The 19,641-nt window shown below is 35.0% G+C and overlaps 3 protein-coding genes across 9 annotated transcripts; 2 read left to right on the top strand and 1 right to left on the bottom strand.

The window, feature by feature from the left end:
* Positions 1-2,466: 2,466 nt before the first annotated feature.
* On the top strand, positions 2,467-5,183 carry LOC125207797 (auxin-responsive protein IAA26-like). 2 transcript variants are annotated; one of them, XM_048107292.1, is made up of 6 exons: positions 2,467-2,811; positions 2,970-3,347; positions 3,809-4,074; positions 4,175-4,322; positions 4,716-4,780; positions 4,904-5,183. In XM_048107292.1, coding segments are annotated over exons 1-6 (897 nt in total). In that variant the 5' UTR covers positions 2,467-2,809; the 3' UTR covers positions 4,942-5,183. The 2 variants fall into 2 exon arrangements, with proteins under 2 accessions (XP_047963249.1, XP_047963248.1); XM_048107291.1 differs by having other exon boundaries at positions 2,467-3,347.
* Positions 5,184-5,594: 411 nt separating this feature from the next.
* On the bottom strand, positions 5,595-11,923 carry LOC125207795 (nuclear poly(A) polymerase 4-like). 4 transcript variants are annotated; one of them, XM_048107290.1, is made up of 13 exons: positions 11,351-11,923; positions 11,196-11,273; positions 9,896-10,003; positions 9,343-9,405; positions 9,102-9,263; positions 8,584-8,697; positions 8,447-8,509; positions 8,014-8,343; positions 7,746-7,910; positions 6,696-7,607; positions 6,295-6,371; positions 6,113-6,185; positions 5,595-6,015 (listed from the first exon to the last, which is right to left on the bottom strand). In XM_048107290.1, exons 1-12 carry the CDS (start codon positions 11,486-11,488, stop codon positions 6,161-6,163), a joined length of 2,235 nt encoding a protein of 744 aa, XP_047963247.1. In that variant the 5' UTR covers positions 11,489-11,923; the 3' UTR covers positions 5,595-6,015; positions 6,113-6,160. The 4 variants fall into 4 exon arrangements, with proteins under 4 accessions (XP_047963247.1, XP_047963245.1, XP_047963246.1 ...); XM_048107288.1 differs by having other exon boundaries at positions 6,113-6,191; positions 11,351-11,922; XM_048107289.1 differs by having other exon boundaries at positions 5,595-6,185.
* A 4,305-nt stretch (positions 11,924-16,228) lies between these two features.
* Positions 16,229-18,753, top strand: LOC125204093 (protein IQ-domain 26-like). 3 transcript variants are annotated; one of them, XM_048102647.1, is made up of 4 exons: positions 16,229-16,389; positions 16,904-17,314; positions 17,683-17,889; positions 17,986-18,753. In XM_048102647.1, the coding sequence occupies exons 2-4, from the start codon at positions 16,937-16,939 to the stop codon at positions 18,577-18,579; spliced, it is 1,179 nt and encodes a 392-aa protein (XP_047958604.1). In that variant the 5' UTR covers positions 16,229-16,389; positions 16,904-16,936; the 3' UTR covers positions 18,580-18,753. The 3 variants fall into 3 exon arrangements, with proteins under 3 accessions (XP_047958604.1, XP_047958603.1, XP_047958602.1); XM_048102646.1 differs by lacking the exon at positions 16,229-16,389 and adding an exon at positions 16,708-16,796; XM_048102645.1 differs by lacking the exon at positions 16,229-16,389 and having other exon boundaries at positions 16,807-17,314.
* The last annotated feature ends 888 nt before the right edge of the window (positions 18,754-19,641 follow it).

The raw sequence follows: 19,641 nt of genomic DNA, 5'->3' as shown, positions 1-19,641 counted from the left end.
TTGAAAGTGAGAGAGATTATTATTATAACTAATTCTCTCTAACGAATAAAACTGATTGTGATGAGTCATGCACGCATGAGCAAAAAGAAATAGCACTATAATGTACTCAAATATTAAAAGATGTGTAGTCATTATCAAAACCAAATCTAATCCGACTTCTAAACCCCTAATCATAGCTTATATGAAATAAAATAAGTTGAAACGACGCTTTTTTACTTTTGTGTGTTAATTTTTTATTTATTCCTTTGTAGATGCAATGTATCACATTATACGATAATCAAGAACATAGCATTTAAGGAATCATCATATGGAAAGATTTAGCAGTCTTTTTGATGACCTGGTCGAGAGAGTACGATACATCGGTGTAAAAGATTGAGTTGGATCTGTGAGGTTGGTTATAGTAAGGCCTGGTCGGAAGGTGTTCTTGCTTCTCTTACGACCTTTCTTGTTGTAAGATTTTCAGAATGACACTTAGACATACATAATTGATCAAGAAGACATGGCCGAGAGGTTGTATTGGGTCCTTTGTCTCCATGAAAGACAAGTTAGGGCAGTCGAGCATTCCCCTAAAGCCATTATCTACTTCATTGCCTCCAACCCTTTCTCGTACCTCTATTGAAACATAATGGTTTCATGTTCTTTCATCGATTGGCCATTCCTCTCCACCCATATCTCTTAGTTTTTTACAAAAATTCAATATTTTAATATTTTACTTTATTCTATCTTTAGCTAACTTAATAAACACCAATTTCTCCGTATCGGAAAGAAATATCTCACGACTGGAAATAAAATGTAGCAATGTTTTAAATTTTTTTATGTGATGGACACTTTATAATAGGGTGCAAGTCAAGTTGCTTGACTTTAGGGGAACATTAAGCGAACAAGCCTACCTATTGGACTAAAAATAGTTTTTGATATTAGATTGCCTCTAGTAATCTCAATTGCTAGTGCTTTTCTACCAATCAGAAATATAGAACCAATCAATAAAAAATGAAAATACATGGGGATAAATAGGGGACACATATATAAAAGCATGGAAACATATTAAATATGAAGAGTCATGGCACTAACAATTACTCCACTAATAATTAAATACTCCAATAATAGTAGTATTGAGAGTAGTACTTACTTCATATTGGTCTTATTTGGCCCAACTTCTTGGAGGCCCACAACCCACAAACCAAGTGAAATCATTTTTCATATTTAAAGTGGATGCTTGACTACGGTCTACGTATAAAGTCGAATATTCAACTGTCGACATAAAAAAATGAGAGGTAATACATAAATAACGATGATAATGGGTCTAGATTGATTAATGTTTAATGGAGTAACAATTTCATAAGAATTCATTCCAAAACCGTAGACACATTGTTATGTTTAATATCCCACAATATTTTTTATTCTCATTTTTTACCTTTTCATCACATTTTACTTTCATTTTACACCCCCATTTATCACAAAACCAAATACTACAATCTACCATTGTGTACAGGTATATTAAGTATTAACTAACTTTAACAAAGATGGATTCTTTCTCCATATACAAAAAAACACGATCTAAAAATTACTACTACTACTAAAATCCGCATTACATCAAAATGTAGATTATTTATTGTAATGGAATATTTTATTTGGAAAATTAATCAAATGCGAAAACCAACAATTAGAATACGATTGAACCCAAGTTGGCGACGTACTTTTTCCTTTTCCCACAACCACAATTTCGTAAAACGAATAAAAAAAATGGAGAATGATTAATTGATAACTGTCATTTTAAATAAAAAAGAAAAGATGGTGTAAATGCAATGGTTGACTTTTGACCCATACCGTAGGCCGTGCACACACCGTATCTTTAGCTCTATAGTTGGCTGTGGACGGAGAGTAGCTAGCAGACAATATCATAGGATCTGCATGTTTTTATTGCACTGCCTGCAAATCTCTCCCTCTCCGATCTTTAATTTAGTGGAGTACTAGTACTACAAAGATTTTAAAAGTTGATTTTTTTATGCTTAAAAATAATGACTCATTTAATTTAAAGATGTTCAGCAAAATAAGAATTGATTAAGTTGAGAGGAGTAGAGAGTGGCAAGCATTGACCCCCAATAAATCTCTCTTGCAAAGTGTTAGCATAATATTTGAGCTATTAACCCATTTTTGGAGGGTAAATTTGATAGCATCAAAGTGGAAGGGATTAAAGATCTTAACTTTTTACCACAAAATTAAAAGGGGTTGTTCAATACTAGCTCAATTATATCCACACGTCATTGATATTGAATGGTTTTGTAATTAAAGTTTGAGTCTTGATTAAGATAAGTAAGCATGATCTTGGGGTACTGTGCTGAATTACTAAGGAACTTTTGTCATTATATATATATATATGGAGTATATAATATGTTAAAGTGGAGTATTGTCTTGAAGATAGAGGTGAAAGTCAGCACGCTTTTGCTTGCCGCATCAGACAACGTTACATAGTTGGTTGCGTGCATTTCGTTCTAATTCCGTTTCTAGTTTTAGAGCTACTTCGATAGAAGAGAATCTCTCTACTTGTCTCCTCTCTCTCTCTCTCTCTTCCATTTCTCATGTCTCTGTAAAGATTTCAAGGGAGGGAAAGAAAGAAAGAAATCAGCAGCCTCAAAAGCATGATTGCATATTGCATCTCTTTCCGCTTGAGGCCCCTTTCCTTCCATTTCCATCATTTCTTTTTCTCCAAAAAGCTCCCTTCTTGTCCTTGACGACGCCCTGTTCGCCAAAAGTCCGCTCTTTTCCTCGTGCTGTCTTCGAAGAAGATCGGTTGTGGCTTTCCTCTCAAATGTGGGCTCTCATTACTTTAAGCCCTTCTCTCCAATCCCTTTAAAGCTTCGATCTTTACTGTGTTCTTGTTGTGATATAGTTTCTCACATAGTCATACACACTTCTCTCTCTCTGGTTTCCTCTCTGTGTGTGTTAATGGAGGATTATTCTAATTCAAGGGAAGATGAAGGGTGTCCTCAGCTGTTGGATTTGATTGCGAAAGGAGGAGAATGGGTGGGTAAAAGGGCAGTGGAAAGAAGCCATGGGATTTCAGAGGAGAAGAAGCTTGAGCTAAGGCTTGCTCCACCGGGAGGAGAATGGAGCTTTGAAGAAAGCAACACCACCATCTCTAGAGAGAGAGATGGACTTTTCTCTCTAGGCCATTGTCCTCAAAATACAGTCTTGAAACCTCCATCTCCATGGCAGCACCTCCAAACTTCATATCTCCATCCTGTCAGAAGGGAATCCTCACAGCTCTGTAGCAATAGAGCAGCAGCAGCAGAAACTAAGGCATTTTCAGCAGCAAATACAGCTGTGCACAACACTGCTCAGAAAAGGTGTTCTCACCTTTATCTTCCATTTTGCCTGTAGTTTTTGCCTTTTGTGCAAGAGTATATTCACTTTCTTTCTCTTTTTTCTCTCTCTCCCTGCATTTAATTGTTCATGTATCTTGTGGTCCATGCATTTGGCAGTTTTGTTTTACCTTCCTCATTTATTGTGCTTTCCCTTTCTCCTTGAATTCCCATATTCCCCTTCCTGTGAAAAGAATCAAAACCCTATCCATTTTTCAAGATTCTTGCTAATGTCTAATGATCTTGTAATTCATTGTATTATGAAAAATTGAATCTTTCATGCTTAGGACTTATCAAAGTAGTTTATTGATTAACTCTTATGCAAACCATTTTAATTCAATGTTGTGATTGTGTTATTATAAAATGGATTTTTCATGCTTTGGATTTAATATGGAGTAGTTGATTGATTAACTCTATCCTTTTCCTAATGATGCAAAAAAAAAAAGAACTGCACCTGCTTCAGTGGTGGGATGGCCTCCAATTCGTTCATTCAGAAAAAATATTGCCAGCGGCAGTTCCTCCAAACAAGCTTCGGACTCACCTGATGTTGCTCCGAGCAAGGTTTCGACCGTCGAAAACTGCTCAAGAACTCCCTTTGTGAAGATCAACATGGATGGTATCCCCATTGGGAGGAAAGTTGATCTGAAATCATACAATACTTATGAAAAGCTGTCATTTGCGGTTGATGAGCTCTTCAGGGGCCTTCTTGCAGGTCGGCCTTTGTTCAAACTAATACGAGTCGGTTTGAGCAATGCTGCGACTGAATAATGACTGATTCGAATGAGCTTTTTGTTTGTTTGATCCATTTGCAGTGCAGAAGAAATCGTGCAGTGATGGGATCATAGACGAGGGCGATGGAGTAGAGAAGATCGGCGGCTTATTAGACGGGAGCGGGGAATATACCCTCGTGTATGAGGATCATGAAGGTGACAGGATGCTTGTTGGTGATGTTCCTTGGCAGTAAGCATCTTTACATCCATGGATAGTATCCCTTAATTTTGTTAATTGTGTTTATTCCTGTGTCACATTTGGCTTGATTTAATTTAGTTTTATATAGTATGAGATGATGCAGATTTGATATATAATAATGTTGTTCATTTGGATTCTTATGCAGCTTAAATTCCTTTGCTTTTGTTTGATTCTTTAATGTGTTTGAATCAGACAAATGCTTCTTACATTGTCAAGTTAATGTCTGAAACTCTTTGGTAGTAAATATTTTAAAACCAATCCCATTGCAACATTAATATGACTAACTACTCATAGAGATCTTGTGCTTGCCTTCAAAAATGAATATTTATGGTTACATTCCAAATGCTTACTTTCATACTTAAGAAAAGTTTCTGTTATTGTTAGCATGTTCGTCTCAACAGTGAAAAGGCTTCGCGTGCTGAAAAGCTCAGAACTGTCTGCATTGTCTCGTGAGCTTTCTACTCCCTACTGACATCAAACTCCTTACTTGTCATGAAAAAAATCGAATGTGAGATATCTATCGAAGCTTGGTTTTAACGGGTGCCATTTTTGGATCGATGTTGCTATTGTAGGTGGACCTAAACAGGGAAAGATCTCCATGAACAATTAAGTGTAGCGAGGATGTCTAGTTTGTGTTTAGCATCGACTTTTTGAGGACTCGGAACTGGACTCATTTTCTTGTGTTTTTTCTGGATTCAAATGTATATTTTGAAGACCATATAACTGTTTATGCTGTTGAAACATTGGGCCATTTCTGGGTTTTGTAATGAAGGTGTAACTCAAAGCCTGTATGTAAAGAATTTGGACCTTTTACTCTGCTTTGGACGGTTTTGTATGTAATTTTTTTATTTCCGTTTGATTGTTGATATCTGTTTATTTGACTACCTATGAATGAAAACTTACTGAAGGGGTAATTTTTATTTCTCAAAGATTGTCAATTACAAATTTACAAGATTATGTAAAAATAAAGGAAGATGTGGGATAAGTTAGACCTTTATCTTTAAACATGAACTTTACATATGACTAGGCGTGTGATCTGGAACGTCGTGTGGCTTCCATTGGCTGAATTTCTAGACTTCGGCTCGCAGATACATATTAACGTCTGGTGGGATGAGGCCCGTATCAGTTTAAGCACATCATATATTAAAACTAAGTGACAATATTAAACAGCGCTATTGTTCGAAGATGGAGAGAATAATACTCCGTATACTCTAAAACCACACATAAGTTGCTACTCTGAAAACATATAAACACAAGTAGCCGTGCTGAGTAAAACGATATATAGAAGATGACGAACACGTCTTCATATGTTAATGATGTACAGATTCAAGTCTAGAGGATTGATTACAAGGACACTAAGGTGTAATCCTTATATCAACTAACAATGAAATGAAATACTCCATACCCTAACACTTCATAAAAAATCCTCTAGAACATACAAACGAACTCTCTTGGGTAACGGTATCATAATATAGCAGAACCTTCAACAACCATGCAAATACAAATCTTCACATAGTTAACGAAGTCAGTATAATAAGATCAATCTCTTTCCAGAGGAGTAACGGAATCACTTTGCACCATGGAGCCCTCTAATCCGAAAAACTATACATAAGGAATTCAAAATGTCCAGAGGGTGGTTTTCCTCAGATTGACGCTACTCGGTTTTCCTTCCAAGATTTCATGCCTGGAAACATTAAGAAACATATGAAAGCCAGCATTGAATACGGTACTTACCCGAGCTGCTGGCTTTCAGTCACGTGACACCAATCCAGGTAACTTAACTTCTTCTTTAGGCAGTGAATTGAAAAGCCTTCGTATCATCTTTACATTCAGGCAGTTGAAGTGAGGCTCAGCCTGTTGCTGCATTAATAGACAAAAGTAACAAAGCCAGAGCAGCATAAAGACGGTATTGTATAGAGGTAATTAAAAAGGAAATGTAATTTTAAAATTTCAATAAACATGCCTCATGACATTCTTCTCAACAGGTTCTGACCCAACTCCATCTACAGATTTGAGAACCATCGCGAGCGGCCCATTAGGCTTCATGTGAAAACAAAGCAAACAAGATTATGAATTCTGTTAGTAGTAATAATTAAAACATAATAATTCAATAGAATTCCACAATGTGGTTCATGGAAAAGCATGCACGTGTGACTGATAGAAATGTTAAGAATATATAGATACCATACTAACACTAGTCAAGAATAGCATAACTTCAGCCCGTGAAAATTTGAAGTTAAAATAAACAATAACCCAAGACTGTCGGAATAAATGGGCACATCATAAATCATATCAAATTCAAGTACAAAACAGCATAGCTCATGCATATTAAAATAAATGAACAAAGAAACTTATATCCAAAACCTGTAGCTTCTCTCTTAGTCCATTCCCAAGAACAGAAGCACCATTCTGACATCCATTATCCATAAGCAGCTGCGCACTAACCTCACTTGATCTAATTAGTGAAGATCCTTCATTATCAATCTCCGTATCCTTACTGTTACTGGTACTCAAATGTTGAGTAGTGCAAGAACTTGAGATGTTAGTAACGTCAGAAAATTCTGCACATCGCATCCCCTGGTTTGACTGCATCTGCATTGGGATTGAATACATCTCTTTATTGCAATCATCAAAGTGCAAGTCATTTCCATTACATCTGGTTTGCACATCCTCCATAACCACAGGGGCTACTTTGGCCATTTCATTGTTAGGCATAGATTCTACAATCACCGTTGGGCTCCCCTTTGTTGTTTCGAACACAGGAGTGCAACTGCCTCTCAATGAATCTCCCGAACAAATATACTCCGGTGAGACTGATACCTGCCTCTGAGGACTAATGGAGGGTCTCTTCTCAGGACTTTCCTCCAGCTCTGATCCATCACAGCTCCTCTTTCGTTTTGGGATCCTCTCAGCAGAGTCTGTCCTGCAGCCCTCATTGCCTTCACTAGAATTCTTATCAACTTGTTGCTGACTTAGTGATCGCGTATGTCGACTTCTTTTGTAGCCCTCTGGAAATACATAAGAGGGAATTTGCTTTCTACGAACATGAGAAACATATATATCCATCCCAGGCTTCCAGTACATGTATGAATTTATTTGATGTCTAAATTCATCAACAGTCTGACGGATATCAAACTGCTGGCCTTCTTTAATAACCTCTCCTTGCTTCCTTTGTAAGCCCATGAAAAAGACACAATGTGCACACTGCTTTGAGGAATCAACATAATCATGTGGGTAAGGATGACATTGTAACTTCCCAGTTGTATCGCGCTCTATCTGCATTTCCATTGGAAAACACAAATAGGAGAAGAAAAACCTTGATGAAACTTCCGAAACAGCACCAGGGTTCTTGTAAAATACATAAAAAAAACCACAATAATAAAATTTCTAGGAAACCAAAACAAAAGACATTACCATCAAAGTTAGCTGTCTCAGACGGGATTCAACCCAACCTCTCCAAGATCGCAAGTCATCAAGATCAGAAGCAATGATGTCGACCTGTAGATAGTTTTTATAGCTCTCGAAGAATAAATATGGTTCAAATAAAGCATTCCATCGCAACTTATTCAGCTCAATATCCTGTAGATGCAAATCAAAGACATCTGATTACAGGGCGGAAGTTGTAAGAGACCAATATTAAACTGCAAAACGACGGCATCAAAAAGGTACAAGAGTATCCTACCTCACAGATCTTTTTAGCAAACTGGAACTGCTCTGCCATAACCCGACGAGTACTATTTGAAACATTGTAACTGGAGTTCATGCATGGGTAGGAAGGGGTTATGATTGGCATGAGATGAGTTCGATCCCAAGGATTCTTACGAGGATCCCATACAGAATATCCAAGTTCATTATCCTCAATTTCACAAAGCATCACAGGATTTGGCCAGCGCCACATTGTATACACCCTGAAGAACCGAGAAACTAGCATACTAGGATTGGCTTTTGGATAAAACTGGCATAATCGAGCAACAAGAATAGCCCAGTTCACACCACCAAGAAACCCCATCACCTGAAATGAAATGGAAAGGGATACGTTGCAGGAATTAACAGATATACCAACTATTTCATGGCAATAGTACTACATTAGGTATTCTAAAGAAAACACAACTTACATTTGAATAAACACCACGTCTCTTAGCCCAGAACTTTAGGCATCGCAGAGTAATCCGGAAGTTCTGAGATTGCATGATAGTAAGATATGAGAATAAGGCGATTGGTAGACCACATCCATGTTTATTAGTATATGTACCTCAACATTTGGAACAACTTTGAGGATTTGATCAGCTACTCGGCATCCATTAAGGCTACGGACAGTTGGTTCGTCTATGTCATGCAACACCGAGATGTTTGAGATGTCCAAATCCTGCATACATTCATATTAAACTAATAGCCATTATTTAAAATTATAAAAAAATTAAAGCATATTTACTTAAAAGTAAGGTACAGCTCTGTTATACAAGCATGCAAAATAAGCAGAATGCAAATTTCTTTGGCTCATTTGTAATTCATCATGTGGTAGAAAATATGAAACTAGAATGACATTAAAAATAAACTAGACACTGCTAGAACAATAGCACAGTCACCCACATAAGAATGACGCATTAAAAAAAACTTTCCAAACTGAATTACACTTGTCTAACTGATGTGATAAGCCTGGTTTTTTACGTTAGGAAGCAAAAGAACTATATTTAGAACTCCTTTAGTATTAAAAGCATGCACAAACAAGAAATTTGTAACTATTTTGATGCATAAAACTTAAAAACTCACATCTGGAACGACCAACAGTGAAATACTTGCGTACAGAAGATCAATTGATATTCCATCAAGCTTGAATTTCATAACAGGGACGTGAGCATCAGGTACTGGTTGAAGTTCAGAAACTTCTTCCGTTTCAGCCAAAATGTTATGGAGTACAAAAAAGAAGTCTTCCTGTAAACAAAATATTCCGATGAACTCATACTATACATTTAAAGACCAGCTCCAGAATAGTAAAATCTTGACACTGTACCTCCCGGTTAACATAAGATGGCCCAATACACAATGTGTCAATGTCCGCACCAGGTCCATGAACCTGGTTAAATAAACCAAAACTTAGCAAAGACGCCTGAATCCTCAAGATATGCATTGAAAAACATGAAGCGGAAGATCAATTTGAAAGTAATTTAAGGATTAAAAGCACTACCAGGATAATAGCATACCCATAACTGTATTGCATCAGATACACAGCCAGCATAATTGAGTAAGATCTTACTATTGTTTAATCCCAAATTGGTATAGGATAGTATTAAATTTAAAACCTCTAATAGTTGCAATTATTATATTTTAATATGACTAATCAATCACTATGTTTATAAAGCCACTCAAGCAAACTGCATACAATTACTTGTAGTTGAAAATACAGCATTTTTCACAAATATTTTCGAAAGTTACAATCTTATATACAAGCCCCTTACACCAAGACATTCTCATAAAAAGAAGCAAAAGTAAAATACTCCAGCTTCAAGTGTAAAAAAAATGTTGTAGATGATGAAAATATCCAATAATGTATGTAAGCTACTTACACCAAGTCTATAAGAACCAAAAGTAAAAATAACAGCATTGGCATCTTCCACCATTTGATCGGTGTATCCCCTCAACCGAGTAAGCCCTTTCACCCAATCTTTCACAATCTACAATAGAGAATTAAGAATATAATAAGGTAACCTTGGAATAAGGATTATTATTAAATGTAACATAAACATATGCGCTAGCTAAAAACCAAAACTAGTATCCGTTTACACCAAATTGCATTAAGTATAAGGAAACTTAGAAATTATCACAGTAACCTGTATCAACAAACTCAAAACTAGACATTAATGTATACCTATTCAACATCCAATAGTTGGATTCTGGGAACTATAAACTTGCATCAACTCCTGTTAATAACAATCACCTATATGAAAATTCCACAGCTACTAGATTTCATATCTTTTCTTCCTACAAACATTGCAAGGTCTTCATTGCTATAAAGGGGGGAACAATGGATTGGGAATTTGCTGGATTCACTTTTAAGTTCCTCCCTCCGTCCCCCATTAGGAGTCCCATTGAGTTCCGCATGGGATTTAAGAAATATTAAGGAAATTGGATGGAAAAAGATAGTGGAATGTGGGAACCATTTTCATATATTAGTGCTATAATAAAATTTGGGTGGAATGAGTTAGTGGAATGTAGGGTCTACCTACCATTTATAGTAAAAGCGAACCGGGACTCCTAATGGCGGACACACTAAAATGGTAAACCAAGACTTCTAATGGCGGAAGGAGGGAGTATATATTAAAGCAAGAAAAACTTATATTTTGAGGAAAAACTGAATACATGAACATCTACTTCTGTCCATTTGTAATGCCAGAACCCTTCACTTATATGTATAGTTTAGTCCACTTTAGATGGTAAGCAGTCTTCTAGCCAGGGGCGCCTAAACCAATATACCATACAAGTCAAATTGCACCACAAGTTGCAACTGCATTCAGGTTTACAGTTTACAGGTCTACAAAATATATTGCACTAACTCTAGTATCTTCAAGAATTCTAAATACAACTCAAAAGCTATAGGACCAAAGGAAATAATCATAGAACAGTCTGATTATGACTGTAGGGATCTACCAGAACAATTGTTTATGTACAACCAGAACTACCATACAATTTCAGGGATTTAAATAGTACACTACACCCAAAGTCCTTTCAACTACCTTTACTACACATAGCAACAAAATTATAATAAATACATTGCTCTAGAGAAAAACTCTAATGTTCTATGGAAAATAATCTAATGCACATTAGATTAACTGAAGCTGCATTGATAGCGTTTATTTCCATCATTACCTGCTTAAGTCGCGCAAGAACCACTTCCCTTTTGGCAGATTCTTCTGCACTCTCGTAAAGCCCCGACTCCACCAAAAACTATAATCAAACCGAAACAAAGGCTTAATCAACCACAATAACTTGAAGTCAGACAGTATGTAAACAGTGCAACAAACCTTCTCCAACTCCCTACTCCTCTGAATATCCGCATCAATCGGACCAGCTAGCGACAAGGGCTTGGCCACTCCCCACTGCTTTGGCGGCTGCATTTTCTCTACCGGCGGAGATGACTTCAAACAATCCGACTCAACCATAACTCCACCTCAAAATCTCTTAGAGCCCTAAACCTAACCCTATCAAAAAACTAATCTCACCCCAATCAAGCGACACCAACACCCAAAACCCTAACCACCGATCCAAAGCCTTAAACCCACAATCGGTAAAAAACCAAAAACACCAGGAAATCAGCCTCGTATAACCGTTACCTTCAATCCAAACTCAGATCGCAGTATTCCGAATGCTCAAATAACCCCAAAATTCCTAAACGATCGATACCAAAACCGAACAAATAACCCTAGAAATCCAAACAAAATTCCGAAAAATTGAGAAAAACAAAGTGATAGATCTATTAGATAAACCCTAGCTAGAGAAATCTAGAGAGATTGAAGGGGTAAAGGAGCTTCGCCGGTTGAAGTAACAGCGGCGATTTGAGTTGAAAGTTAATGGGAAAGATATTTGTTTATTTCTTTTTTTTAGGGCTCACCACTATTTATATTTCTCTCTTTAAGCTGTATCCTTTCTGGATTAGTATTTTTTTTTACCATAATAAGGGTATAAAAGGAAATTGATGTGTCGGATTACTCGGAATCTACACTGTTCAGGGGTATTTTAGGTATTTAGTATCCCGTTAATCAGAATTTGATTTTCCGTAAATTAGTTTTTTCCTTGTGAGTTGAGAGTTAACTAAACTTTTTCCTTTCGTAAACTATCTTTATCTATGATGACAATTGAATATAAATTTTCCAAAAATTTTATCATAAAAATTCTTTATAAATACTGTTAAATATATTGAATCTTGACTTCCAACTTTTTCTTCCGAACATTCATTTTCCACGAAGGAAACAACTAATTTTCAATTAATAGTTTAATTTTGATGCATTGAACAAGTTTTATCGTTATTATGACTAAAATAATGCGATTTCACCAACACACCTATTGCAAAATTTAGCAAAAGTTTTAATAAAGATAATTGTATTTGTATATACATAATTGCTGACTAAAATATTTGAAATTCAAAATCCGATGTAAACTAAACCGAAATTTAACATTCGATTTGGAATTTTAGTTTGAATCATATTCATAAATATTTCGGTTGTTCGGATCAGATTAGATTAGTTATTTTGTAATTCAAAGTAATCTAAAATATATTTTTGTTACATAATACTATCATATATGTAACAAAAATATAATTTTGTCACAAACCTTATAAAACATTTGTGTTGAACAATTCTAAGGGTTGTTGGTAATAGATTTTCAAAATTTAGATTTTTTGTACTGAATTCTTGAAATTTTGTTATGTGTTTATGTAATTTTAGATTTTTCTAATCAACTCAGATCAAATTCATTCATCATAACGCTTTTGATTTTCGGATCGAATTGGATTGGATAAAATACCGATCCAAAATCTGAATGTCCGCTCCTAATAATTGCTTCTAAATTTAATATTAAATCCAATTAGTTTTATTTAAACTTATAATTTAATGAAATATGTATAATTTGCATATTAAATTTTCCCATACTAAAATTTCAAATTACATCCTTTAAAAGAAGTTGTAATTTTTTCAATTACACAATCTATGAATCTCAAAACATAATAAGTACGATAATTATTTATAAACATAGTGGCATAAAAATCGACATTCACATGGAATTGGGCCGATATATAATAATGATAAATTAATAATCAGTGAAGACCAACGTACATCACCGAACAATATTATTTTCCTTTGTGGGCCAAACCACATGAGTACTCGGCCCAATTTGGGTTCAATTAAATACTCTCTGACAATAAATTTGAAAAGAAGAAAATTCAATCATGATTTTTAGTTTGATAAAAAGTTAGCAGTGTTATTTTTCCAAATTACCGCAGAAAGATTATTATGTAAGTACTATGTTAATTAATTTTAGGAGGGTTCAATTTGCAAAATTGTATCTCGGATCAAATTTGTAATGTGTTTGGTTCATTAGATTCAATTTCACAATTCAATTCTAGATGGATAATTATGAGATAATTAGTTATAGCTAACCCGCTATTGCTAAAATAATCTCACAACTTAATTTTAGATTATAACTTGATATTATTTTATCTAGAAAACTGAACACCACCTTAAAGTACTAATTAATACTCATGGAAAAATTTGAATTATAAAAATACAATTTATATCTATTTTTCACAGCCTATTTTTATTCCTACCGTATAATAGAGGGGATCCAATTCCAAATGATTATCCCCTAACAAACATCATGATTAATATGGAGTATTTAAATTTGGATGTAGACTGGTCAAACATACCATAAGCATAGTACACAGCCACCTAATTTTGTAACCTTGAAGTTGGCATAAATTTGTTCACGAGTTTCCCCTTTATACACTCCATTTTTCCAACATATAATTTTAAAAAATATAATAGGCCATTGTTATTTAAATTACAGTTTTATTTATTTATTTTTAGTGTATCATATAATACTCATAAAATATTATCTTTTCATTTTTTTGCAATTGTCTTAAACAGTCAAAATAAAAAATAGTACTATAGCAGAAAATCAAATAAATATGACGTTCGTTTGAAAAAGTCTTAAATATTGCAAAAAAAATCAATAAAATTATATCGATTTTATGGACGTTTGGTGATATTTTTAAAAATATGAACCACGGATAATATTAGTGCATTTTCAGAAATTAAAATTTGTAGTTATCTTACAAATATTTTGACCTTGTTAGATACATGTTCTGTTCCGATTAACATATTTTATTTTAACGACGCATCCATTGATTTAACTCAAATCTATGAATAGTTCAATCTAAAATGTTACTGTACAATAGTTTTGATAAGTATTCAGTTGATATAATTTCACGTACTTAATCTAATATGTGATCTCATTTATATTGCACACTCGTATCATTATTAAATACTCCTCCTTTCGTCCACGAATAAAAGTCTAATTTCTTTGTGGCGCTAATTTTAAAAAATATAAAAGAAAAGTGAGTACTATGCACGATGAAATTGATATATAAATTAAATGGTAAATTTTGCAATCAATATGAGAAATTTAGATTTTAACATGTGGAATTGTTCGCAATTATCTTACGGGTAGAAAATCATAAATTTTGTATTTGTATTGTAGTTCAAATCAATTAGAAAAATCATAAAATTTGGATCTTTTTCACAATTATTTCACGGGTAAAAATTTATGATCGCTTATAATATATTATTGATGTTTTTCACTCATACAAGATACACCACTAATAATTAAATTTCATAAATTCTTAACAATTTTACCCGATTATTTGATCTATTGCAACAAGAAAATCATAAGTTTATTGTAAATACGAGGCTTAACAACTCAACTCGGTCAAATTCAAATTTATAAAATCTCATAAGTATTTTATTGTTTGCATTCGACATTATTGTACATATATTAGTCCAGTCATAGCTATCAAAACGTGTCACACAACTCCTATCGTGAATATTCTAAAGTCATCCAGTAATTAATTACTACTCCCTGTCCATTACTAGGAGTCACATTTCTTGACTGCACGAATTTAGGTAAAGGTGAGACCCTATTACCATTTATGGTAAAAGTGAACCGGGATTCTTATTCGCACACGGACTAAAATGGAAAAACGGGACTCCTATTCGCGGACGGAGTAGAATCACGCATCATTTTTATCATTATTCTTAGAGATATAACATTCGCATCTACAACCTTACACTGATATTAGTATTTCTAATTTATTTCTTATTCAATTAAAATATGCAATTTAATTAAAGTACAAAATTCATTAAAATCTAAAATTTATCAAATTAAAATCCTTATATATTATTGGATGTAAAAATTTTACGTAATGTGAAATCATTATCATTTACCACCATGACACAAATGCTTCCAAATCGTATTTGTAATCGATCTTAGAAAAACAAAGAGGATAACTGTAAAACTAAACGCTCATTTGAAAAAAAAAAGAAGAAAAATTGATGTCCACTTGCACGTCTAGCGTGTTACGTGTGGGCATCATGACTATACTTTTCAATGGTCACATAGTGAGTCGAGTGACACCCCGTCCTCCTTTGCTCTATTAAGCGACGCCCATTACTCCGCACCATCTGTAACACATTTTGCAATTATTCCGTTCCTCGAAATGCACCAGAGAATCCACGTTGTCGCTGATACCATGTCATCAAATTAAAATATTCTTCTTCTTCTTTCTAATTTAGAGCATACACATAGTAATAAAATTCACAAATAAGCATCTACGCATTTCTTATAGAGATAGTAACAAATTAAAATACTCCATAAATTTCAGAAAAATAGTCGTTACATCGCCACATTCAAATCAAAACCTTAATACCACTCTTAATTACACTATAATCCTCATTTCTCAAAGATTTGACACTTCTTCAAAACTCCACCAAAACAACTATAAAAAGGCACAGATTCCTCTCCAAATCAACCCCAAAAATCAAAATTTAAACCACACCCTCAAAACATCCATCTCTTTCAACAACAAGCCATCAAGATTTCTTCACTGCTTTAATGTGGTAAGTGCTTTTATTATTGACGACCAAAAAAAAGCATTAATTTTTTCAAGAAACAGAGACCCTTTTTTCTCCACCACCGATTTCTTTATTTATTTCAGCTATTTAAAAGCTTCGAAAAAAGGCTACTTAAAAGCTGAAAGTGATATGGGATAAGGGCACTGCTAGTTTTGGTCAGATTCAACCAATTAAAGACTTTATTTTAGTGATTTCTGTTTACTTTACATGAAAAGGGGTCTGCCCATATATTAATGTTAGTTTACAAGATCTACAAATAGTGGTGTTTTTTCTCATATTTTTCGCACGTTGCTCCATGAAGTTGTAAGAGAGAGAGAGATTCTATATGTTTTGTGGGCTTCTGGTTGGAAATATTGAGTGGCTATTTGAATTTGAAAAAGGTGTGTTTGTTTATCTCTTTGAGTGACTTTTAAGGAACATTTGTGTTTTCCTCTTGAATTTGTAGTTGTGAGAGAAATGATTGAACATGAGCTTCTTATTGGTTGGAATTTCAAGTTCAAATTTTCTAATTTTATTTGAATTTTATCATGATTATTGCTATTTTAAAAATCGTTTCTTTCTGTGATGCCTTTTTGTCTTGTAATACTGTTCCTCACGAGGTCGTGTCAGAGAGGATAATTTTTTTCAAAAATTAAATCACAAATGCAAAAAAACCCCAAACCCAAATATAAAAATCCAATCTTTATCACTTCTCTCACTATTTTTTTAAGTTTAAGGTTTTGATGCCATTTGTAAAGGCCATTTTCCCCCCACACTCCTCTGTATTATGCTCTGCCTCTGCTTATAAGTAAAGATTCTGAGTGTCCCTCTCTCTCTTTCTTCCCTCTCTCTATCTCTCTCGCACATAAAGATTCAATCTTTACATAACATTCTGCCATTTTTGTACAATTTCAGCATTGTTTGAAGCAAAATCACTGAAAAAAGAAAATGGGGAAGGCTACAAAGTGGCTCAAGGGGCTTCTTGGGATGAAGAGAGATAAAGAAAACGTTGAAAGCGATAAGAGAGAGAAGAAAAGGTGGAGTTTTGCAAAATCCGGCAAGGATTCCGGCGGATTCAATCAGATTCCGGCGGCTGATCCGGCTTGGTTGAGACCCTACATTGGCGACACTGAGAAGGACCAGAATAAGCACGCTATTGCGGTCGCGGCGGCCACGGCCGCGGCGGCCGATGCTGCCGTCGCCGCCGCTCAGGCCGCCGTGGCGGTGGTCCGGCTGACCAGCCAAGGGAAAGGGGGAGGCTTGTATACAGGTGGCAGAGAGAGATTGGCTGCTGCCAAGATTCAAACTGTGTTTAGAGGATTTTTGGTATGTTATTTTATTTTCAAATGTTATTTACTGATTTCTTGATTTTTTGGAATGTTCCAACAAAAGTTAATTGGTTGGTGTTATTTGTTGTTACACTGATTTAAATGCTTATTTTGTTTATATTTTGTTGGTTTCTTGAAATATAAGCAAAATTAGTAGTAACACTGTAATCAAACAGAATGTTTATGTGCTGTCCTATTCTGATTATTTCATTTATTTGACTGTGATCTTCATGCATCATTGTCTAGGCAGTTCCAATTTTTGAAATTTGAATTTGAATTTTTTGTTCTAAAACCGTTGCTATTTTTGGTGTATTTCAATTGGATTTTTGTGTTGCTAATTTGCCTTTATTTTGGAATTTTGAATAGGCCCGAAAAGCGTTACGGGCCCTAAAAGGGCTGGTGAAGTTGCAAGCTCTTGTTAGAGGCTACCTTGTGAGGAAGCGTGCAGCTGCAACACTTCATAGTATGCAAGCTCTGTTTCGGGCCCAAGCTGCCGTACGGTCGCAACGGGCCCGTCGTTCGATCGGGAATGACTACCGATACCAACTCGAGACACAACCGAGAAAGCCCGTGGTAAGTATAAACACGGCCCGTCATAAATTTTTACGAGATATTAAATTAACCAGTTATGTCGATTTACTAAGGTTTCCCTTTTGGTGAACTTTTCAGAGCCGATTTGATGAAAATCGAGGTGAGTTTTACAACAGAAGGGTCGTCGCAGGTTCCTATGACCCTTCTGTTAACTCATTCGACGATAGCCCAAAAATCGTCGAAATTGACACTTGCGGCCCGAGATCGAGGTCTAGGCGGATGAACGGGTCCGTGTCCGAGTACAGCGACGATCATTGCTACCAAGCAGTATCGTCGCCTCTCCCGTATCCGGTCCCGGCCCGCTTGTCCATCCCCGATTGCCGCCACCCTCAAGATTTCGACTGGGGATTCGTCACGGAGGACTACAAGTTCCGGACCGCCCAAAACACCCCGAGATTCTCGTGCTCGGGCCGGGCCCATGTCCCGGTCACGCCGCCAAAGAGCGTGTGTGGGGACGGCTTATTTAGGCCGTACTCGAACTGCCCAAACTACATGGTGAACACGCAATCGTTTAGGGCGAAGCTGAGGTCGTATAGCGCCCCGAAGCAAAGGCCCGAATCGGGCCCGAAGAAACGCCTTTCGTTGAACGAGATAATGGCTTCAAGAAGTAGCTTCAGTGCCGTTAGAATGCAGAAGTCATGTTCTCAAGTTCAAGAAGATTTTGAATTTTAGGATATGAATATTTATATGATATGCTAAAATTATGCATCTTTGTCAACATATAAAAACTCTCTCTACATGGTTTGTTTTCTTGATAGAATATAACAGAATGCTTATGTAAATTCCTTGACAAAAGTATGTTAAGCACCTTGCTTTGAAGTAATGAAATCAACTTTTTTTTTGTTTTGTTTTTGCTTATAATAGTATATATATATATGTTCAATTCCTCTTCTTCCTTCCCACATAAAAATAAATCTAAGTAGAATTGCAATCGACTAGCAAAACCGATACAAAGGATAATGTATAATAATGTCAATGGCAAGCAATAGATCTTGGGAATGAAAAAATATTACTGATACAATTGTATAGTTTATCTCGAAATTTAAAAACTTCTAATCACTTACTTGAAAATATGAAATTACTTGCACCCAAAAAATTATGTATATTAACTTCTAATCAAAATTTGTTAGTCTTCAATTTTTAAAATCAACATGAAAAACCAAAATGTTTGAATTATTCACAATTATCTCCCGATGAATATTTTTAAGGAAATATTATTTGATATGACAGCGTGAAAATTATAGATAGGCCATTAGTGAGTTGAACGATATGTCTCTTCCAAAATAAAACTCCCACTAAAAATCATTAAAGATACTATAATATGTAGGTGACTGGATTCTTTTATATGAAATAAATACAACCAAATCCAAACTTCACACTAGTAATTTTTATGAGTGATTTTTAAAGTGGTCAGATGAACCAATATTTGACAAAATACTACGGAGTAATTTTTTGTGACAATGGAATTCGACAAAATATATTTTTTTGACTATTTTCCCTATTAAATTATAGCGTACATTATATTTAGCTAAAAAAATCTTATATAGTAGTACTATTTTGAAATGAAAGATATTTACATTGTTGTGTAATAGAACATTTTTAGGTAAGAATCTTAGTACTATTTTGAAATGAACAGATTAGTTGTTTCCCGCCCTTAGTTATATTTATTTTATATAGTACTATTGTATAGTGTCAATATTGAAACTTCCATGTGACTTGGTCATTATAAGAGGG

Source organism: Salvia hispanica, chromosome 2 (genome assembly GCF_023119035.1).
Source record: "Salvia hispanica cultivar TCC Black 2014 chromosome 2, UniMelb_Shisp_WGS_1.0, whole genome shotgun sequence".
Lineage (NCBI taxonomy): Eukaryota > Viridiplantae > Streptophyta > Magnoliopsida > Lamiales > Lamiaceae > Salvia > Salvia hispanica.
Note: the sequence above shows the minus strand (reverse complement) of the source record. Positions and strands in the feature narration are given on the sequence as shown.

Bases quoted from the DNA above. Each gene is read 5' to 3' on its own strand.
- LOC125207797 (XM_048107291.1), top strand. From the start codon at position 2,947: ATGGAGGATTATTCTAATTCAAGGGAAGATGAAGGGTGTCCTCAGCTG. The intron at 4,075-4,174 runs GTCGGCCTTTGT...ATCCATTTGCAG, and splicing joins CTTCAGGGGCCTTCTTGCAG to TGCAGAAGAAATCGTGCAGT. The intron at 4,323-4,715 runs GTAAGCATCTTT...TGTTATTGTTAG, and splicing joins GTTGGTGATGTTCCTTGGCA to CATGTTCGTCTCAACAGTGA.
- LOC125207795 (XM_048107287.1), bottom strand. From the start codon at position 11,488: ATGGTTGAGTCGGATTGTTTGAAGTCATCTCCGCCGGTAGAGAAAATG. The intron at 11,274-11,350 runs GTTTGTTGCACT...GTTTGATTATAG, and splicing joins GGAGTAGGGAGTTGGAGAAG to TTTTTGGTGGAGTCGGGGCT. The intron at 7,608-7,745 runs GTAATGTCTTTT...ATGGAAATGCAG, and splicing joins TGAGACAGCTAACTTTGATG to ATAGAGCGCGATACAACTGG.
- LOC125204093 (XM_048102647.1), top strand. From the start codon at position 16,937: ATGGGGAAGGCTACAAAGTGGCTCAAGGGGCTTCTTGGGATGAAGAGA. The intron at 17,315-17,682 runs GTATGTTATTTT...AATTTTGAATAG, and splicing joins CTGTGTTTAGAGGATTTTTG to GCCCGAAAAGCGTTACGGGC. The intron at 17,890-17,985 runs GTAAGTATAAAC...TGAACTTTTCAG, and splicing joins CACAACCGAGAAAGCCCGTG to AGCCGATTTGATGAAAATCG.